Below are 21,103 nucleotides of genomic sequence, written 5' to 3' on the forward strand. Positions count from 1 at the left end.
GAAAACTTTCCTCCCACACTGAAACGTTTCTACCCAATGTGCAATCGACGTCTCTAACTCCCGGAAGTCAGGAAAACCTGACGCCGTAATAATGTTTGTTGGTCAACTTTTTCAACGCGCCCTCCAAAGAGAGAAAATGTTGATTGCAGGGGTTTAAAAATAGAACAGATTTATCCCCCACTCCTACAAAGGCCTCTGCTCCAAAGTACGTACCAAATTATGTTATACTAGTTAGTTTTCCGTAGAAGAAAACTATTGAGAAGGCTAACTGTCTGTCCGTCCGCACATTTGCCGTACGTCCGCATTTTTTCTGTCCGCCCTCAGATCTTAAAAACTACCGAGGCTAGAGGCCTGCAAATTGGTATGTTGATCATCCACCTTCCATTCATCAAACATGCTAAGTTGCAGCCCTCTAGCCTCAGTAGTTTTAATTTCATTAAGGTTAAAGTTAGCCATGATAGTGCGTCTGGCAACGCTATAGGTGCCAACAACACATGCCACCACGGGGCCGTAGCTGAAAGTAGCTGAAACTTTCATGGGCCGTGGCTGAGTGTGTCATGCAGGAATATACGCAGTACAGAAAACTCGATTGCACCGAAGAACATTCGGCACATTTTTTACTAGTTTTTTACTCACAGCAACACCGTTATGTTCATTGTTATTTATACTTTTTAATATGGAACAGTTAAGAGGCAATGCTTAACTTGAGAGAGAGAGAGAGAGAGAGAGAGAGCGCGAGCGCTGGACTGTAATCAAGTAAATCTCAACATGAAGTTATATAATCTTTACCGACACTTTCCTTTCTGCTTACTATTAGCCAGGGCTGCCAGAACTGGTAATATATCTATCACTAACATCATCCTCACGTTTGAATCAAGGTAAACTATGTTTCTTTCATATTTTTCGAAAAATCAAAAACTGAAATCAATAAAAAACAAGTAAAAAATACGCAGCGGGTTTCTTCAGTGCAATCGCGTTTTCTGTACAGCTGCTACAGCGTATAATCAAGGGCACCGAAAATGGATCTATCTTTCGGTGGTCTAGGTATAATGCTGTATGAGTCGCAGCCCGTGAAACTTTAACCAAGGCCGGCTGGTGGCATATCCTGTATCGTTGCCAGATGCACGATTATGGCTAGCTTTAACCTTAAATAAAATCAAAACTACTGAGGCTAGAGGGCTGTAATTTGGTATGTTTGATGATTGGAGGGTGGATGATCAACATACCAATTTGCAGCCCTCTAGCCACAGTAGTTTTTAAGATCTGAGGACGGACAGAAAAAGTGCAGACAGGAAAAAGTGCGGACGGACAGACAAAGTCGGCACAATAGTTTTATTTTACAGAAGACTAATGAAACTGGAGTCCAGCCAATAAAGAGAACGTTACAGATACCTTACCATTAAAAAATTTAGCTCATCCCTGTTATGAAAGTACCCACAGAAGAGCCTTCAATATCAGCAGTTTTATAAAAGGGAAAAGACGCTCAGTCCATATCAAATGGGCTTTGGGAATGATGGCGCCTCTTAATTATTAATCACCTGCCTCTCAAGGGCCACATCCACAGCAAAGGTTCTCGATCTGGAATCGGGAATATCTCTATCAATTCCAATTTTGCACAGTCGTGAGTCCTCTTTTAATTTTTAAATAGCTAATGTGATATCACAGAAGATTTCAAATGCTTTGACATACGCACACATATATACATGTATATAAAAATATATATATATGTATAATATAAATTGTATATATATATATATAAATTATATATATCGATATATATTTATATATATATGTATCTGTGTGCGTCGGAGTATTTGTATTTTTCTGTAATATCACATCGCTATTTATACATACATACATACATACACTGTACTCACACACACACCTATATATATATTTTTATAAATATACAGTACTATATACGAGATCTTCACTAGAGTCCCTCACCCGAAGACCCATTTATTACTGCACTCATTTCATCCCCAAACATCACCCATGTCGCCTCAACATGCAACTTCTTATTCTTTCAAAACTTTCGTAAATCCTCTTTTCCTCTTCAGTCGTCCTCCGTTCGTATCTCCTCTTGCAGTCCTTCTATTGTTGTGTCCCTTCCGCCTTCCAGACACATAACAGACGAACTTCTCTCATCATCACTAGAGTTGGAATCCCTCTTCATTTTGGGATCTAATCATTATCTTTACTTACTCTCCTTCTACGGCCACTTGTGCAGAAGTCTTCGTAACTTTACTGTGGCTTCTTTGTAATCTAAACCATGGCGCACTTTCTTTTAATATCTCCCTTTATGTTAATTCAGTTCCTTCTAATTAAACTTGTTGAATTGAATTGAATACAGAATTTAGGCCAAAGGCCAAGCACTGGTCATTCAGCGCTGATTCGGGAACTGACAGTAAAAGGTTTGAAAAGTGTAACAGGAGGAAAACCTCGCAGTTGCACTGTGAATCAACTGTTAGGAGAGGGTGGAAAGTAAGATGGAAGAAAAAGAATATGAAAGGAGGTGCAGTAAAAGGAACGAAAGGGATTGCAGCTAGGGGCCGAAGGGACGCTGCAAAGAACCTTAAGTAATGCCTACAGTGCACCGCATGAGGTGCACTGACGGCACTAACCCCCTACGGGAAATTAAACTTGTTTGCTTAATCAAAGTACTTCACAACCATGACATTTTACGTTGAAGAAAGTATCCTAATTTCGTATTTTCAAATGTTAATAATACGATTTACGTAGTTTCAGTAATCCCTTTTTCTTAACACCTTTCTTCCGCAGTACTCTGAGCTAGCACCAAATCCCCGAAAAAATATCTTTCCCTTGCCATTTCTCTCTCATGCCTATAAATCACCCCCTGGAACCAAGTTTTCCAATAACAGAGAACAAATTCCCCCGGGGGCCTAGTTTATTCATTCTTATCCACTCCCCATACTCCGAACACAAGCGCCGTTCCACTCGCCTCTTCCCTTCACCTGGTTTAATATTCTCATATCTTCAAAACCATTACTTTCCAAGTTCCCCAAAACAGCTCAAAAAGGCATGGAGACATTCAGTGGAAGTTTCTGTTCACTGTATGTCATCTCTTTACGAGATCATGATAACTAAGTCTGCTTTTCAGGATGTTTTACGTGTCACAGCAGTACTGTAGGTATCAAAAGAATGAACCGATTCCTTTTTCATTTGACGAGTATTTTCGTATCTTTTTCAACTTTGTATTCAATGCTACTACTCTTCTATATTACTCACAGCAAAACATCACCTTCATTTCGCTACGCATATCAAAAAGTACATGACCATTCTCATACGTGTCACAATCTCTGAGACCAAACATCTCTGATCTCAATTTACCTGCAAAGCCCCTACAGTTTTGAAGTGTTACCCATTCAATATTATTATATATGCAAATACAACTTATTCATCAGAAGTTGAGACCAGTGTTTAATCAGCACATCATCTTACAAATTTATCCATGGTTGTACAAAACTTGCCGAAAAACCTTGCACTCTGTCAGCCCATCTTCTACTGAATTGACACTTGAAACATTCATGCTTACTCGCAAACGGATAGACAACTTCACCGTCGGAAATACAAACACAAAAACAAACACACACACATATATATAAATATATATATATGTGTGTGTGTGTATGTATAACTGAATCACGAAGATATGGAACGTGATGAATGGATTAATAAAGGCAATAGCCACGAATGGAAAATTGAAAACGAAGTGGTTGCTTAGGCCTTTCGACTTACTGTCCTTTACTTAGCTAAGTAAAGGACAGTAAGTCGAAAGGCTAGCAACCACCCGTGTTTCACTTTTCCCCTTTGTGGTTACTGCCTTATATATATATATATATATATATATATATATATATATATATATATATATATATATATATATATATATATATATATATATATATATATATATATATATAGCCAGGTATAAAACATTTAAATCCTTGACAAGAAACTCAATCCGACATCACCTCACCTCAGACCTCCGTGGGTCCTCATCTTTAAGATGCGGACGCCGACGGCTCTCAGTCTTATTTTCGATGAAGATTCTTGTTATCCAAAGACCCTGAAACAAAAAAAAAAAAAAAAACGCTCCTCTCCCCAGTGGAAGGCGAGCCTAAAAGCCGAAGTCGCATGACAGAGGACAAACCACAGCGGGGAAGGTAAAAGAAAAGCCTGTGCTTTATATCTCCCTTTCGCCGATTCACTTTCCTTTCTTTGTGGAATAACAAAAGGACAAGAAAGAAAATCTTATGACAAAAAATCTCTTTCTACGTCTGAAGAGGGAGAGGCAATCAAAAACCTATAACTTCAAAAAAAAAAAAAAAAAAAAATATACCTCGAATGGGAGCGAGCATGAAGCGAACGTACAAATGACATGTGAGATGTCACCTTTCACTGCTGAACCAAAGATAACAGAAACTATTTTCTGTCTGTCTATCTGTCTCTTGATATATATATATATATATATATATATATATATATATATATATATATATATATATATATATATATAGAGAGAGAGAGAGAGAGAGAGAGAGAGAGAGAGAGAGAGAGAGAGAGTGCATGTACACCGTGCGCATTTTATTTCAAAGCAGGTTTTTATTCCTCTTATGATCGCCACTATTACTACTAATCAGTAAATGGTTTCCTTTAGATAAACCGGCTCGTCTAATACCAAGCCAAGCGATAAGCAAACATATAGCTTTGCAGCATTAACAAAATGAAAATAAAGTTAACATTACTATAATCGACGCATTTTAAGAATATCACTCGGCCACGCCCCCTTTCCCTGGCACCGTAGATTATGCATGACATTATTGTGCCGCACTCTTGGACGATATCATTTGCTGCTTGCCTGTGACGCTGATAACATCGAAAGGTCGTTCATCCCAAGGAGGAATAGCAGACCTCAGAGGGAAGCAATCCCCTCCCTCCACCCATCCAGAGATTGGAAAGAGTGGGAGACTGATAAGGACAGCTCTGCCAGTCGTATGAGTAATATCGTGAAAGAGGGGAGGGGTTAAGCAGGGGTGGTGGGGTGGTGTAGGGAGGATGTGGGCGTGGCCGAGTGATATTCTTAAAATGCATCGACTTTAATTTACTCTGAATTTCCTTGGAAATTCACGAGATCTATGAGGAAGACGCAGCATCAGATTACGTTCCGTGAAAAACCCACTTGCTCAAGACATGACATCGAAGTTATTAACGTGTCAACTTCGTAAATTAGCTCTCGGATTCCTGTTCGGTAATTTTACTGTGAGAGATTGTGCAACATCAACAAGTAGAGCCTGTATAATTACAAATTATGGCGCGCGTGAAACCTTATCTCGAATTCCCTGATCATCAACTTGTTTATGAAATCCTGCGTCAAACCAGTTATAGTTGAAGTGAATTGAATTGAATACAGAATTTAGGTAAAAGGCCAAGCACTGGGATCTATAAGGTCACTCAGCGCTGAAACGGAAATTGACAGTAAAAGGTTTGAAAGGTGTAACAGGAGGAAAACCTCGCAGTTGCACTATGAATCATTTGTTAAGAGAGGGTGGAAAGTAAGATGGAAGGAAGAGAATATGAAAGGAGGTACAGTAAAAGGAACGAAAGGGGGTTGCAGCTAGGGGCCGAAGGCACGCTGCAAAGAACCATAAGTAATGCCTACAGTGCACCGCATGAGGTGCACTGACGGCAATAGCCCCCTACGGAGAACAAGTTATAGTCCTCGACGTCGTCTCTAACAGTTATATGTCTCACTGATGATTAAAGGTAAATTTAAACTGAGTTGCGGAACATTTCTAAGACAGTCATGTCAACCGTTCCAAGACAGTCTTGTCAAGTTCTAAGACAGTCATGTCAACAGTTCCAAGACAGTCACGTCAACAGTTCTAAGATAGTCTTCTCAACAGTTCTAAGATAGTCATGTCAACAGTTCTAAGACAGTCACGTCAACAGTTCTAAGATAGTCACGTCAACAGTTCTAAGATAGTCATGTCAACAGTTCTAAGATAGTCATGTCAACAGTTCTAAGATAGCCGTGCCAACAGTTCTAAGGTAGTCATGTCACAGTTCTAAGATAGTCATGCCAACAGTTCTAAGATAGCCATGTCAACAGTTCTAAGATAGCCATGTCCACAGTTCTACGATAGTCATGTCAACAGTTCTAAGATAGTCAAGTCGGCAACTAGTTACATTTTACGAAACAGCTCGAATTAATGAAAAACACATACATACTAGCTTGTATAATTCGTGATTAATTTTAGGAGTAAGTGAGTTAAAAGACTGAGAGAGAGAGAGAGAGAATTTTTAAAAACTACAGACATGATAAGTTAATCAAACTTACACGTTCTGGAGGAATTCTATGGACTCGGCCCCCCATTTGTGGTAGGATTCCACAAATGCAAACGCTTTCTCCATTGTGAGATCTGAAAAACAAAGAAGCGTTAATATTTTATGCCCGATAAAGGGGTATCTATGATTTCTAGTAAACAATACATCGATAATTAGATGGACATCGGTGAAATCCCAATAATTCACGTAAAGATACAGACGTGAGTTGCTTCTCGAACCACTTACAAATTATGCATTCAAAGTGATCAGCAACTTTCCGCCGTGTGAAAGACTTCCTGGAATCAGGGTTTGGTCTGCATCACCGAAATATCAGACAAACAAACAAACAAACAAACAAACACTAACGACAAACACAGAATTCAAGCGTATTTTTTCCCAGTATCTGAGACTCAAACATGGTATCCACAGCTTGTGTATCCTTCTTTCAATTCACTCGCATCTCTACAAGGATTATCTGCAAACACTTGAGCCAATTTTCGTTTTCCAAAGAGAATTCGTCTACTAATATTCAACGTTTGCGTTACTTCCAGTCTGTGTCTCCGACCCGAAGCTCGCTCTGCAGTTTCAAGTTTTTTCAACGAATGTACACTGATAACTCTCCGACTCGTGGGTCGTTCCCTTTGGTTCAAATGAAATGATGGACGCGGCGCGCAAATTTTTTTTTGAGGGCCGAGGAATACGAGTGAGCAAACACCGACGTAAGGATATGCACAGTGGGTAAAATTATAAGCGTTAGTTTTCTGTAAAAAAAAAAAAAATTATTGAGATGGCTATTTGTTTGTCCGTCCGCACTTCTTCTTTCCGCCCTCAGATCTTAAAAACTACTGAGGCTAGAGGGCTGCAAATTGGTATGTTGATCATACACCCTCCAATCATCAAATGTACCAAATTTCCGCCCTCTAGCCTTAGTAGTTTTTATTTGATTTAAGGTTAAAGTTAGCCATGATCGTGCGTCTGGCACCGCTATAGGTGCCAACAACACAGGCCACCACCGGGCCTTGGCTAAAAGTTTCATAGGCCCGGCTGAGAGTTTCATGGGCCGCAGCTGAGAGTTTCATACAACATTATACGCTGTACAGAAAACTCGACTGCGCATTTTTTACTTGTTATTATTCTACACTCTGTCGGGAGTTACATATTTTAATTGCTGGTATTTTTCTTATTCTTCTCCAGACCTCGACCCTTGAAAAACTAAAAAAAGTTTCGAAGGCCGAGCCTCCAAATCTAAAACGATATCAGTTTTTCCGGCAAATCTCTCGCGCCGAGTTAAAATCCACAATTCTTTTCTGGATCTATGAAATCTGGTGATAGACAACCTATGGGAAACCTTGTCCCCCATTTAAAGGACATTAAAAAAAAAATCCTAGATAGATGGGAATGAAGATCCGATTGAACTTTTCTCATATTTCAAGTTGTCTGGGTAACTGTACCCTAAACCTAGCACATTTTTATCTCTTTTCACTTCAACATAATATTTATTTATGTGTGGTGTTGGCATAATCAGAGACGAATAATAATTCTTCCATTGCTTTGTAATGTTGCTGTAAAATATATTTTCAGAACTTATACAGAGACCTTCAAGTCAAACATTCAGTAACTCGCAGCCAATATCAGTGCAAGATACAATTATGTACCTGTGACACCTCTGTAGAATGAATTATAAAGCACTGACGATGAAAAAAAATCCAGACTTGTTTAAACTGACTTGAAAACTAACCAGGTGTCATTGGCTAACATCTGTTACTGGAGGCACCAGCCTCTTATAGATAAAACTCGTAACTTGGTGTTAGAAATCACGATCTTTGTCACACCCACAGTTGTCAGGTGAGCGGAAACAGGCAACTGTTACTACAGGTGTTGTTATGAATGTTCAATATGAATGTATCATTATGTTAAAGAGTAACAGGATATAATCCTGATTGCTAAAGCACGTTACAATGTGCTCTGGTTATAATCGTGACTGCTTAAGCATTTTAAAATGTGCTCTGGTTGTTATGTATTTTATAATATGCAACTGGCCCAAATGCTATTTGCATGTTTTTAAAGAAAGGTAAAATAGCATTAGTCCCGAATAAAATGAAAAATGAAAGTTTACCCCACTCATGTTTCAAACAAGAAAACGAAAACTTGACTCTGCCCAGAAACTGAAAACACAGGTCATGAGGTCACCCTTCGCCACAAGACAACTCAGTATGGCAACTGAATTTGCGTAGCTGTACCAAGCAATGCCGAGACATGAATGGAACTTATTCGTAAAGTTACAGTAACTTCACAGCGTTGATTAGCCAGACATGGTATAATGCAAGTCAAAGACTTTCTACGTCATTGACATCTTTCCTCACATGTGCAAAAAATTTGCTTTCCTATCATCATCTGTGTTGTATTTTGTAAAACAAACTGAACAGTTTGTAAGGCCAGTCTGAAAAACATTAACACTTAAATTCTTGCCTGCTATCAAATCAGTGAATCGTTTACAGTATTCCGTCGGCTATATTAAGCATGGGGTCTTGCTCCTGGGCAGTCAGTATACATACGATTTTCCTAAAATCATTAGACTTTATAGTCCGGCCAGTGAAATTCCCAAGAGAATTTGGATTTCCTGGGATGGTCTGTTCTACAATTATTGCTCCTAAGAGCGTGGGCAACAGATACCAGACTGAAGGTGGTCCTAACGTCTCCAGCCAGTTTCTGCAAAAGCTAAGGCCTAATTACAACTTTCAGTCACCCATAACTATTAATTGCAGCAATTCCTGACCAAAAGAAGTCTACTTTACTGGAAAAATGAACCTACAATTACATATAAACGCTAGACCTTGTTTTGTTTGTGTGTGTGTGTGTGTGTGTGGAGGGGTGGCTTCAGCCTTGCAATTCTGACCCTGAGCAGTGGATCACCTACCAGGTACATAATTCAATGCTTAATTAAAGTCAGGCACAAAAGCTGAATATCAAGAGATGATGAAGTGGAAGGGGCTTGTAATTAAAAAGAGAAAATGACTTACATAAGTAAAGGGATGAGCTGATTTTTGGGAGAGATGGAAATAATGCTGTAATGCAGGAAAGGTCGTCTTAACAGCACTGTACAGTACATACATTTCCTTTCCTTATATAAAGAACAGAATGCCCAAGGACATGGCCACACGTCTAAACAAATAAGTAAAAAATGCAACGAAGTTTCTTCGGCGCAATCGAGTTTTCTATATAGCGTATAATGCTGCATGAAACTTTCAGCCACGGTCCGATGGTGGCCTGTATTGTTGGTGCATATAGCCGTGCCAGACGCACGATCATGGCTAACTTTAACCTGAAATAAAACAAAAAACCATTGAGGCTACAGGGCTGCAATTTGGTATGTTTGATGATTGGAGGGTGGATGATCAACATATCAATTTGCAGCCCTCTAGCCTCAGTAATTTTTAAGATCTGAGGGAGGACGGACAGACAAAAAGTTCATTTCAATAGTTTTCTTTTACAGAAAACTAAAAGTACGAAGGAAAAAAAAAGGTAGATGTCTAATTAGAGGAAAGTACTAGAGACTCATCTGAAAAAAGGGTAGTTAATGGAATTAGAGGAAAAGAAGCTGGGAGAACGTTCCAGTGTTCGGTCCGGGGGCGGGGGGAAGGACTTGATCCTGGATTAGGTATTTGGAGTTTCTGACCTGCCAAGATTAAATGGGAAAGGCAGTGGCTTTGCCGGTACTGGGAGATGTTGTTAAGTAGACTCATCAAGACTTCAGGCAAGTAATAAGCAGTTCACATCGCATTCGGGAAAAAAAACAAAGGGACTAAAAACGGATCTTGAGCCAGAGAGCAGACGAGAGAGAGAGAGAGAGAGAGAGAGAGAGAGAGAGAGAGAGAGAGAGAAATATGTAAGACCAAGTTCCGGACAATGAGAAATACGTTTGTGAGTCTTCGTTTGATTAATTCGATAACACAGATATTATTTTGAGGTTCATTCGGAATCCCGATATTGGTGACCGGGATGATCTCATTCTGGTTAATGAAATGGAACTCTGTGATTACGGATTAGTTGGGGGGGGGGGACCTGAGGTGGAGTGGGACACTGTGGTGGGAGACGTGCAATGGAAGGGGGCAGGAAAGCTGATTAAGATCAGCTCTGAAGGTTTTGGATATTAATCGGGGGTAGGATTGGATTGAGGCATTGGTGGAGGGGGGGGAGCGCTATTTCTGATGCGAAATGAAGATAAGATTGCGGTGGTTTCCTCAGCAATAACAGATTCAGATGGAGGGGATTTTTCGACGACTACCAAACAATACAAATAAAGAGACCACAATCACGATAATTACCCCGTTCAATAATTATCAAAATCATCTTAGGGAGTTTATGGTTCATATTTGTTTTGATCAGATTTTGATAAAGAGACGTCTTTCTTTGATAAGACAATTATTGAATGTCACAATCTTTTTCTTTTATTTTCTTACAAAGGTCGACTCGCATTCGAGTATAAAGAAGTATGAAGAATGGTAAAATATTACTTATATAAATGAGTACTTTAATTCACAGTGTTACACTAATGAATTCAACATTTATCCGCTCCCATGAACTGCATTCATAGAAGCGCTGAATTGAGGATGAACCTCCTGTGCAGAAAAATGGTCCATCTTTCCATCTATAAACCGTTTTCGTGCTCTGTAAAAAGACAACTATTTGTCCGTCCGTCCGCACTTTTTCTGTCCGCCCTCAGATCTTAAAACTACTGATGAGAGGGTTCAACATTTATCCAATCATCGAACATATCAAATTGCATTAGCCATTTTTATTTCATTTACGGTTAAAGTGCTGATCGTGCGTCTGGAATAGGTGCCAACAACACAGGCCACCGCCGGGCCGTGGCTGAGAGTTTCATACAGCATTATACGCCATACAGAAAACTCGATTGCGCCGAAGAAGCTTCGGCGCATTTTTTTACTTTTTTTTTTTACCCATCGTTCAACGTGTTCCCAGACTTCTAATTTTTCAGTCCTTCTTATATCCCAAAAACTACGCTTCTTCTGCATTCAAAATTACCATCTTTGCTTCACCTCATTTTGACACCTCTTCTCTCATCCTACCAACCTTCATTTAACTAACACTAAATAGTTATGTACGTTCAATCATTCCAATTTTCTGTGATCCACACCGACGTTCATTGCACCATCATTCTTGTTTCCATTTGCCCAAAAGAGCCTTGCTTTTCACCTTTCCTTTTTACAACTTTGAAAAATTGTTCACGAGTTTCTGCAGTCTCTTTTCACTTTCTGCAATAAACACTGCATGGCTTGCAAACACCAGCCCCTCAATACGTCACTGACTGGTCTATATAGTTGGTGCACAACATACGATTTTGCCTACTTCATTCCTCTAACTTCTCACACTACTCCATCCATAAAGATATGAGACAGGAATGGCGACTGAAACACATCAGTTACTCTGCTGTCCACATATTCTGCCACATGCTTCAGTCACTTTAAAAAATTACCTCCTACGTGACACATCATAAGCACGCTCCAGATTGAATTGTGAAGCATCCTGCACTCTACTTTTTCCCGTTCACTCTCAATTTTCTGTCATAGCTGACACACACACACACACGCAAACAACTGACTGACCACCACTGCTTTTCCCCATATAAATCGATTTGTCATATGGCTTATTTTCTAATTTAAAATCCAAACTAACATCTTCCTTCCCCTTTACGGTTCTTTCTTTCGTCTCAATAACCTTCAACGCAAAGGAACAAAGAAACGATTATGCCTCGCAGCCGTTTCTTCGGAATCTTTCACTAATCCTGATGTGCCTTACAAACCCCGGTCAGCCACTCAATCATATTTTCACCACTGTTGCCTGTTAACTTTTGAACCTCTTAATTGCTCTTCCGGCACTCTTCATAAACTTCCAGGCAAACGTTCTCTAGTTTATGCAAAGAGCTTTCACTTCTGTATCATTCTTCCATTCTCCACTTTCACCGATCTTCAACATAACTGCTACTGACGCAATGCAACAAACTCTTCATAGGCATCTCTACGGTACATGTAAACAAATTATTTTCTTTGCATTTATTTAACTAAAAACATCTCTTTTCCCCTGAAAAACTTGCGCAGTCAATGTGTTTCGCACGCTGGACTCCCTTCTCTCCCTATATGCTAGTATCTATTTCTTGTTATCAGCCCCGCGTTGTAATGTCTAGTTTAGTTGAAAAACACAAGCATGTTTATAAAAAAAACTCCTTATACACTGTAAAGCCCCAAACCACTAAACATACACACACTGTTTTTAGCTGTGCCCCAAACTGGCTTTGAACCATATTGGAAGCACATTGCTTCTAAAATGTTAAAACAGATTTCCAAAGTACCTCACTTAGACGTTAAAATCAGCAAACATGCTAAAGTGAATGTTTCCTGCGCGGGATCATTTGTGCTATTAACGATCTTTCAGAAATCCTTGAAGTGTTGACTGTGAATATGTTTGTCCCAGTTTGGAACAGATGTGAACCCATTCGTACAGCAAGTTTGAACAGATGTTTGAGGCATGTTTTGATGCATTCACGCAACACGTTCCTCATCATGTTATCATCGCTGTCTAAGGGAATGTGCGACTTGAAAGGGTGAAAAGCTCACAAGGAAACGAAAATGTAGACATACGGAACGTCATTTACTTACAGGTAAGTGGAGAAAAAGGATAAGTGGTTTATATATATACCTCACTTGATGGCCGTGTGGTTTAATGCGCGTCACTGGGTTCTTTTCTTTCGTGGTCCGAGCCCACGAGACAACGAACTTATTACCAACTGAAAAATTTCCCTTCGGGTAACATATATGAAAATATATTATTTCCGAGGTAGGGCGAATTGGATCTTAAAGGACGTTTGTAGCTTAATGCTTATATGAATCACGGCGATGTGATAAAATTCATATATATATATGTAATGTATATAATGTTTCGAGAACGTGGAAAATTTAAAGTTCAAAGGTAGATATTACTAGTTAGAAATATATACGCTCAATGATTTAGAAAAAAATTCATGAACGCCATCGCTGACTTGCAGCAGAAGTACAAAAAGTGAATTCAAGAAAGTGCACCGCGTGAGGTGCATTGATGGCATACGCCCCTACGGGGTGCAGTACCTAGGGAGCGGGAGAGTGCAATGCACAGGGCTCACTGGTGTCCCAGAGTCCATCATACTTACAATTCGAATGAAGCTTTTTGAACTATTCAATCCCATGTTAAATCAACCGGTGGGACTTCATACTCAACATACTATAAACCAAAGCACGCCCTGATAACGTCTCTGAATTGTTCTATACAAAAAACAGTACCAACACTCCTACCTAACACCATCCTCACTGGTTCCTTTGCTCACATTCAAAGGAAATGTGAAACCACGGTATTTTCACCCATTCACTCAACCTCTCACTCTCTCACGTGGATGCTTGTTTATAACATTCAATCTTTTGCTTAATTAACCTGTCAAAACCCTTCTTCCTCGCCCCTGCAAGGCTGTACTGAGAAACTCAAGGACTACGTTCAAAATATGTTTGCCCAAAAGAAAATAAAGATCAAGTGAGAACCTCGGTCGTTTGGATACGCGAGGAAAATAAGAAAATGACAGGCATGACGAAAGGCATATGAACCCGACAGCCTGGAAGAAAGAATAAGACGAAACATCATGAAAATTAGGGGAAGAGATCAGATTACGTCGGGGAAGCATCGTCTCGCTGACGAAGGCTGTTTTGGTCGTGATTTTTGTCTGGCATCATGTGGCGAAGTTGAGATTGTGAAAGTTTCCCCGAGTTTCGCCTACGGGATGTAGTAATGCAGGGAATGATTGCATTCTTTTGCTTTGAAGCAAAACCTTTCGCGAATGAAATCCATCGGTGGCAAAGATATCACTACAATGCCGTGATTTAATCTTTCCTACTGTGGCATTGACTTTTACTAAATGAAAATGACGAGTATGTCTGTTATGTAATTTCAACTTAGCTAATATGGTTTAAGATATCGATTTCATAGGCAAATTATTATGAAATTTCAAATAGTGAGAATTTCATAAAACGAGTTCCTTAAATATATATATTTTTTATACAAACTACACAATAAATAATTTCTTTACGAAAATGATAGCCGTGAAACATCTTTGCGCACAACCTATCGTTCTAGAGAATTCACAGTTTATTAATCATTTCAATGACTGTACTGCAGTTGCGACATGACTGATGAAGACAGCAATCTTTAAAAGCTGAATAATTCCCTTATCAGCCGTTAACGAGTTTGGAGCTCTTCACTGGTACATGGATATGTTATCAGGTCTTCATCAGTTCTTATATCAATTAGAGTCAAGGGAAAGTTTTGCCCTTTGCTGATAATTTGTAATGAGATTTGCTATAGCTGATAGGATGCTGTTATAACCGGCGAGCTTGACAGCGCGCGTTACGCTGCGCTGGAACCCGGGGCTGCCCGTCATGTCTTCCCTATCCTATCGATCCCATACCTACCCTGCCCACCAGGGTGGACAAACAGGTTACAGGAGAAGAGTAGATGTGTCATGTCTCCCCTACCCTCCCAATCCCCTACCAACCGTGCCCCTAACCGGGGTGGACAAACAGGTTTGCAGGAGGAGGGTGGATGTGTCATGTCTCCCCTATCCTCCCAATCCCCTACCAACCCCACCCCTACCCTGGGTGGACAAACAGGTTTGTAGGAAGAGGGTGGGTTTGTCATGTCTCCCCTACCCTCCCGATCCCACAAACAAGATCCACTCGGATTTTATCATTATAGATAGATTATGCCATCTCTAATGGACATTCACTGAAGAAAGATAAATATACATGAAGGTTCTCACACCCAAGGAAGACTTTGTCTTCACTGAGGCATAGCGCAGCAACCTATCGCTTGAGACTTAAGGACATTAGGTTGGTAACCTGAGTAAGGCTGCTAAATGAGGCATCCCAAGACAAGATAGCCCTCATGAATAACAGCACAAAGGCCCCTTTCTAAACTGAACGAAGGGGATCTTGGGTACCCCAACAACCTGTGATGCAACTGGTCATACAACAACTGCACGTATCTAAGGTCCCATAACTCCAAGCATACTACAAACTCTGGGGAGGTCTGATCAGTGTAATTACATAACGACTCATTCTTTGATGTTCTGTCAACTTCTCTGCATTTTCAGGTGGAATGTAGATGGAATACAGAATTTAGGCCAAAGGCCAAGCACTGGGACCTATGAAGTCATTCAGCGCTGAAAGGCAAACTGAGAACAAAAAGGCTTGAAGGTGTAACAGGAGGAAAAGCTCGCAGTTGCATTATGAAACATTTGTTAGGAGAGGGTGGAAAGTAAGATGGAAGAAAGAGAATTTGAGAGGAGGCACAGGGTTTCAGGTACTTAGTAACCACAGTAGCGAGTCCACAACAACCAAATCAGGAGCAAGAATAAACTAATGAGGCTTTCAACTCAGTGTGAGGGAAAACCAAAGATATAATAAAAAATAATTTACCTGTAAAAATGACAAAGGGGTACTTATCTAAGAGGGGAGTTGAGGGCCAAGCCTGGGCTCACGGTTACACGACCTCTTAGGTCAACTTAATTTAAAGAGTACCTGGCAACTAACCATTGCTATCGACTAAACCATTAAAATTGCTTCCATAAAGTCTGGCTAAAAGAAATTTATTGAGAGAAGCGACAAAATTAAAAATACATTGATAATCTTCACGAAATACTCGCAATATAAAACCCATTTAAACACATGCGATGAATCTAACCTTGATTAAAAAACTCCTTGGGATATTTTGGCGCACAGGGCATGTTAGGGATAAAAACTTTGGAAGTTGGAGAATCTGTCTGGTGTCACAACGCAATTTTTCGTAGACTTTTTTTGGCCCCCACATCACGTGAAAACGACTTCCATGGTGGCCATGATATGGAGGCAACCACATGAAAGTCCTGGCAATACAAGCTTTCTGCTCAAACCACGCCTAACTGGGTTAGCTTCACCGTCCACAGGGTGGAATCCAATAAGCGACTAAAGAAATCAAAGTGAAGTATTATACAGGAACGTCAAAAATAACAGCTAAATATGAGAGCTCACAGAGACACGCCTTCTTTACTTTCCAGAAGGCAAGTCTTCCTGGATTTGCATGTATATTTGGATGTTATTTGGGATGAAGTTCAATAGGCTTATGTGTTAGTGTAGCCTGGAATGTTTTGATAGTCTCCAATCTATGTACTGACTAGACTCAAGGTTGCGTAACTTTGCTGATCGGACGACTAGGGATGTGGCAACCGTAGTAACTGAATGTACATTTGAGGGTTATGAGATCGATGGTTGAAAGAGCCTCGATAGCCAGGTCGGTTAGAACAGTAGCTCGGACTTCTTAGAGGTCTGTGTCGTGGGTTCAAATCCGCAGCCGACCAGTCAGAAAGGTGGATACTTTGCTATCCGTGCAGACATCTCGGGATTATGTATGTAATCAACGGATAGGTTGCTTAAAGCAAATGGGTGTTACAGACTAATACACACACAAACAAAGCTACTCCAACATCTTCTAAAAACATAACAGACACCTCACACGTCTCGACTGTCGACCTAACCGCGCAACGACTCCTCGCTGCTGGGAGAAAGGGCGCTGGTGACTGGTACAATACATGTACATACACTACCGGGGTCTAAGCGATGACAGGCAGGGCAGGCGATCGAGACTACAGTCTACCCCAAAGCCAAATCAAAGTCCTTCAAAAGAAGGCATCGTGCTGACCCCATAAAAATGAGAAAACAAGCACGTTAAAAGAAGATCGATGGTTGAACTTCCGAATCTGCATTGTTTAATAAGCCCTGAAACTATCATATTTACTTGATTTTGCGCTCCCTAGACAGTGCAGTTAGCGACAAGAGTTATGTGGGAATCAATACCACAAAGGTGTCTTTTCATTATTATTTTCAAACATGGGGCAGTAATGAGCAGAGTAAAGAAATGACAACTGGTAGGAAAAAGATAGAACATACACACTCAAAAAAAGACTTTAACTGAATCACATTTTTTAAAAAAGGATGAATTTGATAATTAAATGCCAAAATGAAATAATTAAAATGAAAGCGAAACATGTCTGAAAGCCTAACATTTATAATCTCTCATTACTTAAGTAAGTAAAAATTAGTTGCAATGCAGAATAGTTCAGGGATTTCTGATACAGAATTCCACCTTGCTAAAACCAACATGTCTGTAAATCTGGATCCCATGTTGACTCTCCTCTTAAAAAAATAAGACTTTAAAGGAAATAGAAGTCCACAAAGTTATAACTATACTCTTCCACCATAGAAGCTAAAAGTAACTTTGCCTGTTATCCGGGGAACCAGCCTTCCTTCCGGGAGAGCTGCTAGTTCTGGGGGAGTTGGAATAAAGTTAAGACTCAGAACCAGACAGAAATATTATTTGCCTGAAAAGTTTATTTAGGGCAAGGAATTCAGCGACCTCCCAAAAGCCTGATAGACAAATATATTCTCCGCGTTACTTCTTTCCGGCACGTTAAAAATAAAAGCGAATTCTCCTCACGTTTGTCTGTGACACAGATCAATACAAACACGAACAAAAAATAGTGCCTACAAAGCAGCATCTGCAGAAGTTTCGAAATTGAGATATGCCACCTACTGGGCCTCGTGAAACACTAATACATAAGATACTGCAGTTTCAGAATGATTCTTCCATGCTTTCCACGAGTATTCAGGGGGTCTCATTTGCAGCATCTGCAAAATCAGGAGTAAGGCAAGGGAATATCTACCATTTTTCTCAGTTCTGTATTTTTGCAGATACTACAGTCTTCCATTTTAGGGCAGAATGCATATTGCAAGTTCTTATTTCTATAAAAGCAGAATCAAGGATAAGGTATCATATCAACAGGTTGTAGATAAAAAGTAGAAAAAATATGCTGAAAGTACAAACAAGAAGCGAATGTCCAACTCGTGATCAGAGAGAGAGAGAGAGAGAGAGAGAGAGAGAGAGAGAGAGAGAGAGAGAGAGAGAGAGATTTTAAAATGTTCCTCGTTCTCCAATATGTTCAGGGATGCTCTTGGGAAACGAAGACAAATCAAAGAGAACAAGCGACCAGAGGCAATATGGGCTAAACAAAAATGAATTCTGCAGACCCTCGCCTGAATTCCACCTCTCCAACATTTCTTTTCTTTCAGCTCTTCCCTGGATGGATGGATGGATGCGGTACCACTGAGCACAATCCTCTACTTTCTCACATTTGCACTGAACAAAAAATATAACAAGGACGAAAACGGTAATCTTTTTGATTCAAGAAGAATGCTAGTTGCTTATTTTCTGATATAACTGATTTTAAAACTTCATAAAAGCAAAGGAAATGGGTAATTTGCTCCGGCAGATGAATAAAACTATAGCAGAAACAGCATCCAAAGTATAAGGAAATATCCCTGCAACAAAATATAAACTTTATGTGACCTTGACCTTGAAATATCTGGGGTGGGGCTAATAATGTACTTGAACTTAAAAATAACTGGGGGCTAATAATATACTTGACCTTGAAAATAACTGGGGGGCTAATAATGTACTTGACCTTGAAAATATCTGCCAAGTTAATGAGACAGTTTGGATGAATTCAGGTGATCAGAAAACAAGGTTATCGATAAATTTGTGTGTTGTAAGTCCATCTACCATAAAAATCGTAGGATAATCAAGGTTATATAAACTATACTTCCTAATCCTACGCATTTTTTCTGTGGATGTAAAATGTTAGAAAACTGAGAGCCATTTCCATAGGAGAATTTTATTACGTCACTGCACCTCCGGAAGCAAAATGACGCAGAAGTCATGAAATTACTTTGAAATTTCAGTATGAACACACAAATTCACTTTTCTGTCGCTTCGGGCTCTCTTACAGGTTAGAGAGAGCATCGGTTAAGGGCTGCTCTGTGAGCAAGAGCCCGTACTGGCATAAAGCAAGCTTAATCAAAAACAACAACAGAGAGAGCGAGAAACTATAGAGTAGGGAAAGCTCTACGTCATTAACAATTGTCTGAAGGGACCCTTAAAGTCAAGTAAAATAATCATTCAATTTCAGGCACTTGTTTCAATTGAAAGGACCAGTGAAACCATCTTCAATTTATCAAAACATTAGGAGAGAGAGAGAGAGAGAGAGAGAGAGAGAGAGAGAGAGAGAGAGAGAGAGAGAGAGAGAGAGAGAGAGAGACTCAAGCTTATGCTGAGTGCAAAAAAATCAACACGAACCAAGAGCCAGAACATCTTCTCACGCGTGGCTGGAAGTCTTCACAGAACTCTGACGAAGATTCGTCATAAATTCTCAAACTTCTCCGGATAAGCGCAACGATTAAAAGGTAAGAGAATTCGCAAAGCATTCTCATTTCGCTTCCACTTCTAAGTTTGCGTCGGCATATTCTTATATCTTTTCCTTGGGAATAGCTAACTAAATAGCTGGTCCGCTGGCATAGTGTTAAGTGTCGTAGCATGCAACTCAGATGTCGCGGGTTCGCGTCTCTCCCAGGGCGATGAAAAATCACTGGCTCAGTATCGTGATCAGTTACTACTGCAGTGTGGGGTCCACGGTGGGAGGTTGAAACCAACATTCTTTGGAAGCTTGAATTTCAAGTCAATGGCCCCTCTAGTGGGCTTGTTTCATGTGAATAGGTTTCATCTACTGAAATAATAATAATAATAATAATAATAATAATAATAATAATAATAATAATAATAATAATAATAATAATAATATTAATAATAATAATACAAAACGAAATCTTTCAAAACTCTATTAATAAAAGCAACATTGTTAATTAGCTTTGTCTCATAATTTCATGGGCAAATCCATTTATAACCGTGGCTGGTTGACGCTGTGATAAAGGGTGACGTGAAATTACTTGGAAATTGATGTAAAAGTTGCTCAGAGAGAGAGAGAGAGAGAGAGAGAGAGAGAGAGAGAGAGAGAGAGAGAGAGAGAGAGAGAGAGAGAGAGCTGAGTACGAAATCTCTATTAAAACTTTGCCTTTACATTAAATTTTCTTCTTGAGTTTTTAACTGTCAGTTAATATATATATATATATATATATATATATATATATATTTTATTATATGAGTTATATATATATATATATATATATATATATATATATAATATATATATATATATATATATATATATATATATATATATATAAAATATACACACTCCCCTGTCTTAATCTTCTCATTCCTCCTAATACTTCCGAATTGTACAATTCTTTTTTCTACTAACTATCAACATCCATTCTCCACACCTGACCAAACCATCTCGAAAAACTTCTACTTATCTCACACTTCCTCGCCGAAAGGAATAAGTCAAAGGTGTACCTCGGCTCCTCCTTAGGATAATACTATTTCGGTCACGTTTCACTGAGTTTCTTGACCTCTGCATCCGAACTTCTTTCGACAGTGGGTCCAACTCTCTTTTGTTTTTTCTCTACATTTTTCTTGCCTTCTTTGGTCAAAGGTTAGATAAGCGTAATTACCTATGCAACACTACTTTCAGAAGTTACTGGAGCCGATTAAAATCCCAAATGCAAATTATTGCCTTTAACGACAGGCTTAGCCCTCTTATTCTTTCATTACTATAACTGTCGCCACAGTTATTACGAACTGTCCGATATTATGGAAATTGCAAAGTACAACATGAACCTTTGGAAATAAAGAAACATCTCAACAAACAATGCAAGCAAAAGATATTGAA

General features: G+C 39.5%; 1 protein-coding gene across 4 annotated transcripts in view; it reads right to left on the reverse strand.

Annotated features, from left to right (window-relative positions):
* The window catches only part of LOC136855657 (glucose-6-phosphatase 2-like), a 774,122-nt gene that overhangs the window by 58,164 nt on the left and 694,855 nt on the right, over positions 1-21,103 (reverse strand). For all 4 annotated transcript variants that reach the window (XM_067132868.1, XM_067132866.1, XM_067132867.1 and 1 more), the window contains one exon: positions 6,362-6,443. In XM_067132868.1, the coding sequence (XP_066988969.1) occupies positions 6,362-6,435 (74 nt within the window). In that variant the 5' untranslated portion in view covers positions 6,436-6,443. The remainder of the gene's footprint in view (positions 1-6,361; positions 6,444-21,103) is intronic.

This window comes from Macrobrachium rosenbergii, chromosome 32 (genome assembly GCF_040412425.1).
Source record: "Macrobrachium rosenbergii isolate ZJJX-2024 chromosome 32, ASM4041242v1, whole genome shotgun sequence".
Classification (NCBI taxonomy): domain Eukaryota; kingdom Metazoa; phylum Arthropoda; class Malacostraca; order Decapoda; family Palaemonidae; genus Macrobrachium; species Macrobrachium rosenbergii.